The sequence below is a fragment of the Anoplopoma fimbria genome, chromosome 11, assembly GCF_027596085.1.
Source record: "Anoplopoma fimbria isolate UVic2021 breed Golden Eagle Sablefish chromosome 11, Afim_UVic_2022, whole genome shotgun sequence".
Lineage (NCBI taxonomy): Eukaryota > Metazoa > Chordata > Actinopteri > Perciformes > Anoplopomatidae > Anoplopoma > Anoplopoma fimbria.
In genome coordinates this window covers 4,850,148-4,856,046 of record NC_072459.1, presented here as the reverse complement: position 1 = coordinate 4,856,046, position 5,899 = coordinate 4,850,148, and the positions used below count along the sequence as shown (strand labels likewise).

The 5,899-nt window shown below is 35.2% G+C and overlaps 1 protein-coding gene across 1 annotated transcript; it reads left to right on the top strand.

The window, feature by feature from the left end:
• The first annotated feature begins 1,159 nt into the window (after nucleotides 1-1,159).
• Nucleotides 1,160-4,706, top strand: psmg3 (proteasome (prosome, macropain) assembly chaperone 3). The gene is given in 4 exon segments (XM_054607906.1): nucleotides 1,160-1,297; nucleotides 2,806-2,924; nucleotides 2,927-3,033; nucleotides 4,091-4,706. Coding segments are annotated over 3 exon segments (369 nt in total). The 5' UTR covers nucleotides 1,160-1,297; nucleotides 2,806-2,815; the 3' UTR covers nucleotides 4,244-4,706.
• The last annotated feature ends 1,193 nt before the right edge of the window (nucleotides 4,707-5,899 follow it).

Below are 5,899 nucleotides of genomic sequence, written 5' to 3'. Positions count from 1 at the left end.
CAAAACACTTTCTCTTGTTCTCTCCATCTATTGCCCTGTTTAATTAAAAAGAAAAGAGAAAAAGACTTTATCAGCTCCTAAAAATTAAAGCTCCATTGACAGTTAATTAGAAAACATCCTGCCTCTGTGGTTTCTTGCTTTGGAAGATTTGTTTCTGTTATTTAATATTGATTGAAATGTACCAGGGCAGAGGATCGGCTTAAATTTTAAACATAAAGACATTCGCTCTTGATAATAGTTAATTAAAGTTCAGTTGAATCATCCTCACTTCATCACAGTAATTTATAGGAAAATCAATAAGCCGATTAAAAGAATACTTCACCCACAAAATAACTATTTGTATATAAATGACTCGCACTGTATTACCTTGAATTAGTGAAGAAAACTTTGCTTTGCTCTTACGCCTCCGCGGTGAAAGGAGATTCAAAAACAGGGAATCATATGCATCTTTGCTAAAACCTTACTACTTAAAACACTTACCGTACTTGTCATGCCTAATACTGACTAGTAATGCATCTGCGCAACCTTGAGACTGTTTGAATTATAACTTTAGGTATAAGTGTGCATTGTGAACAATGCTGGAACCTCGAATATACCTTGTGAGAAAAAAAAGAGACACTTAAAGTGCACTTAAATCTGTTAATCTCCAAGTCTCTGGCAATCTGCAGGCAAAAACACAACAATTTTATTTAAAAAAAATGTTTTACTGTAGTTGTGGTGAACCTGTAAGGAAGGTTTATTGTGAGGACAGTGCCAATGACAGAAAACAATAATGAGAAATACCATGAGCAAATCTACCGCAACAGATATATTTTGTTCTGAGATACTATTTACCCACAGTTGTTCTTATGATCATGCATTAAAATGGACAGACCTCCATATTAATTGTTTTTCATTTAATTACCATGGATGCTCCTACAAAAAGAGATATTAGTGTGATATAATTGCAATAACAAAGATCTTTAATCAATCAAGAAAATCATAGTTCTATAAATCATAGAAACAAATAGTCTAACTGACATGATTTTATTCAACAGTCAAAGACGTCAAGTTTAATCTTTTCGTGATGAAGGTCCTCATAAATCATCCTAAATGTGTTTTATACTGAACAGAACATAACCCGGAAGTGAGGCGTCACTCCAGCCTACGTCATCACGCAAAGATTTCCTTTACGCTCTACAGACGCACGCTTGTTGTAGCTGAAGAACAGAGCGACACAGAGCGACACAGAAGTCGCTCAAAGTGAAGCGTTTCAGGGCAGAAGGAGCTTTCCTCTTTCCACAGACGGAGAGACAGAGTGAGGATTTGTATTTTATTTTACACAGACGCTGAAAAAGCTGTTCATTATAATGTCAGCTAAGGAAGATGTCACCTGGAGCTAACAGCTAACGTTAGCTTCTGCATGGCATGACAACACTGAGCATTGGCTTTTCTTTCACTTTGTTATATGGACATTATACTTCTGTCGTTTGCTTTCTGTTCTCAGCTGCTAACCATGTGCAATGAGTCTGTAACCCCTAATATCATTTGTTTGACTCATATATTATTTCGACATATTTTGCAAAAAAGAGAGTTTAATGTGCAATGCATTGCATTAATGCACAATAGCCTATACAGTGCCAGTCAAAGGTTTGGACACACCTTCTCATTCAACTACTTTGAAGAGTCTAAAATATAAAACATATTCTGGTTTGTTGAGCATTTGTTTGGTTACCACATAATTCCATATGTGTTCCTTCATAGTTTGGATGTCTTCAATATTAATCTACAATGTAGAAAAAAATAAAAATAAAGAAAAAGCATTGAATGAGAAGGTGTGTCCAAACCTTTGACTGGTACTGTATATGTTTGTCTTGTTATTTAACAGAAACTTAAAGAGAAACTCTTTATGAAATACTCTGATGTGTGAAAACGCTGTGTGAGCTTCTGTTTAATCAACCCAGAGTCATTGAAAATACTACCACATAATTCCATACGTGTTCCTTCATAGTTTGGATGTCTTCAATATTAATCTACAATGTAGAAAAAAATAAAGAAAAAACATTGAATGAGAAGGTGTGTCCAAACTTTTGACTGGTACTGTATGAATGACGTTACATAGAGCAGTCCCTTACATGAATAGATGTATCACTGGAGGTAACCTGATTTACGCTGCACTCATGCAGTAACGTTATATGCACATATTTTACTGGAAGGCATATAATAATACATGAAAGGGGAAGGAGAGACGTACTGAAAACAAGTGGGCTATCAGTCCAACACAATCAATCTCTATTGCATACATTTCTGCAGTATATGACCATATCCATACAAATGACAGGAAGAGCAAAGTGCATATTGACTATACATGTTGAATAAATGATTAACTTCTCTGTCATCATAACACAATTGTCATTGTCAGTGGCATCATAAACATGACAGACCTTACCCATTAAATGTAATAACAGATGAATGTTATTACTTCCGTAGCTCCACAGAAAACAAATGTGTATGTTGTTATTCTAGAACTGAAATGATTTGTTCATTTCTTATAAGTCGTTTGACAGTAAATTATTTGGCAAGCAAAAATACATTTGCTGCACCACCCTCTCAAATTTGTGGTTTTGATGCTTTTCTTTGTCATGTATGGTAGTAAACTGTTATGATAGTACATTTTTAGGATTTTGGTTGTGACCTTGGGCTCTGGGAAATTGTGATGGCCATTTTACACTATTTTCTGACATTTTATTGCTATAATTGAAAATAAGATAAGCAGCACTGAGAATTATTGTCATGTACCATTTCCTGTTTCTTTTACTTCCCCAGGATCGACAAAATGTCGTCTACTGAGGCCGTCATCAGATCGAGACAGACGGAGAAAGAAGTCAATGGAATTTCAACACAGGTCGTCTGTACAGAGTTCAGCAATTACATATTCATAGTTCTCACCAGTACGGAAAAATGGGGACATTGATATCTGTCACACCTGACTCCAGATCTAATGATATCAGCACCCCAGCGTTCGCCACTAAAGTACTGCTGGGCAAAGATGAGGTACGCTGGATGAAATTGTTCTGATAAATATTGTATCAGTGTGCTATAGACTTGCTCACAGGACATCAGACAGACTTGTAGCCACACAGGGTAACTCATTTCATGCAGTGAAAGGGCAGATAAAATTGGTTATGAATTGCTGTGGCCGGCTGGGAAGGAGGCATGGAGTTCAGTGGTCTGTTAAAGCTTGCACAATGCAACCTATTTCAGCCCTGCATTAGCATGTCATTTTTAACTTGCATTCAGTGCTAGATATGGATCATCATAGAGAAATGGAGTATAATTATGTTTGCTTGTGGAGTTGACAGTGCAGTCTTTTTTCTTTTTTAAGACCTTGTAAAGTTTGGGGTTTTTGACTCAGGGAGCCAAGCATAGTGTTGAAGCACAGCCACACTGACTGTAAGAATGATCATGATTGAATGTTATGTAATGAAATTAAGCTTTAAGTCAACAGCCGAGTCTTTACCTCTGTTATTGGCAAGTTTACTGGATTTCACAGCAGCCAGAAAACCTGCGACAACCACATCAGGGGTTTCATTAAAATAGAATCATATTGTAAGTCATATTGAGAGACGTGCAAACGCTGCTTACTTTGGGGGAACTTCATAGAAAGAAATTACTTTTCTCATTATGTGTGTGGAATATAGCCCAATCAATAATGCTGCATGACAGTGAATGCGAGTTATAACTATTTACCACGTAGGCGATGGCAGCAGCACAGAATGTGATTGGAAAAGTTTTTTTGGGTTTTTTTCATGTCAAACTTCGCACAGTGGGAATGATTTGGAAAGTGAGCTGATATCTATAAAACCTCAGTGTTTGAAGATATGTTAAATAGAAAATAAGATTATTGATGCCTATGATAACAGCCATAGAGTAAATGGATAAGTTGTCTGTGCCAGTAAGGAGCTACAGGCGTAATTTCCTTATTTTATCAGTTTAAGGATTGTAGAAGTCATTCATTTTTAATCATTTTTTTTCTTCTGATATAAACATGCTAAATCAAAGCATTTATACGTGTAATAATCTAACACCTGATTTGTGTTTCTCTTTTCAGCCACTGACACATGTTTGTGCCAAAAACCTGGCAACTTTTGTCTCACAAGAAGCCGGCAACAGGCCTGTCTTAATGGGTCTGGCACTCAAGGATTCCTCCATAGATGCAATAAAACAAATGAAAGAGATCATCAAAAGTTGTCAAGTCTGGTAAAGAGTCAACATAATGGACACAAAGCCTGAAGGCTGGCTGAATACAGGCCTTCTGGATGCCCCCAATGTCCTATTTTTCTTCTGTGCTTTTTGATACTGAAAGGACTTTACTATTTACTAAATACCAGTCTGTGATTTGAAGACAAAATAAAAGCTGATACTTGTGCAAGAAAGAAATGTATATATCCAATTTGATTGACTCTGATCTTTTTGATTTGTTGAACCAGTGAATTTTCTTTGAAAATATTTTAGTGTTTATCTGGTTGTAAGAAGGATTTTCTGCAAGCCACTGTGCTCTCAAAAACAGAAAAATGTCCCTTGATTAAGTTATAGTTTACTGTATTAAATACATATTGACCTTAATCCCTTTGTTTGTTATACTTCATGCTGTTTGATATTTTGTTTTTTAGTATGCAAATATTCTAAATTGTTTCAATAAGACAATTTAGAAATAAAGCTTAATACACCACTTTTAAAACTTGTCTTTTTTCTGTCTTTGACAATAATGTTACTCAGTCACTTCAGCTCTAGTGAAGGATACTTTAGGCCTTGCACTGGATTAATATTTTAAGCATCACAAATATTCCCATCAAACTGGAAAATTGTGCTATGCCCTGTCTAACCTTTTGTTATCGTATCATTTACAGCTGTGTTTTACTGGCTAAAATACAGTTAAACATGAATTTGGAGTGATTTTCAACACATTTCAAAGCAATGCATTTTTTACTTGCAGTGTTTTTTGCAGATCATGCCAAAAAGTACAGAGCAATGAGTTGAACTAGTGTTTAGGATTCATGGTCTGTGATGACTATTGATTTAGCATCATTAGAAATGTGTAAGATATAATAGATACAAGGAATCTGTAGTATGTGAGAGTCATTTGGAGTCATATGTGTGATTAATTATGACAGGTTGTGATAAGGGCCTTAACATTGTAAAGATGAATTTATGTCTCACACTTTTTTATAATATCAAAGTATTAAAACATGGATATACAGTATAACCTGCAAACATATGCCTATTATCAATCTTATAGTCCATGTATGATTCTGTTCGAGAGGTGCTTATTCAACTTTGTGCCTGCTTTTCTATTATTGTATTGAATTGCGATAGCTCATATGTAATTAAATGGTAATTCAAATATTTTATATGGAATATTGTAATGACACTTAATCACACTTTACCCTGGGCTGCAACGTAATTTTTTTATTGACAAAAGTGTTATATATAAAAGAAAGGAGATGCACTTATGACTTCTGGTGACTAGTAGTTCTCTTGAATACCTATGTTGAATACACTTATTGTAAGTCGCTTTGGATAAAAGCGTCTGCTAAATGACTGTAATGTAATGTAATATAATGAATTAAGTAAACAAACGCAAAGCATACAGAACAGATATATATATATATATATATATAGAGAGAGAGAGAGAGAGAGAGAGAGAGAGCATACAAGCAGATTAAAAGACAATTACACAATAAAATAAAAACAAAAGTACAAAAAACATTTACAAAGTGAATCAGAGGGAAACAAAGTTCCCTAATTTCCCCAAAACTAATTACTGTCTCTTGTTTGTTGTGAAGGCAGGTTGAGACGTAATCTGTCATAGAAAAAGGCAACGTGATGACGACACACCTGGAGCTGCGGACACGTGACC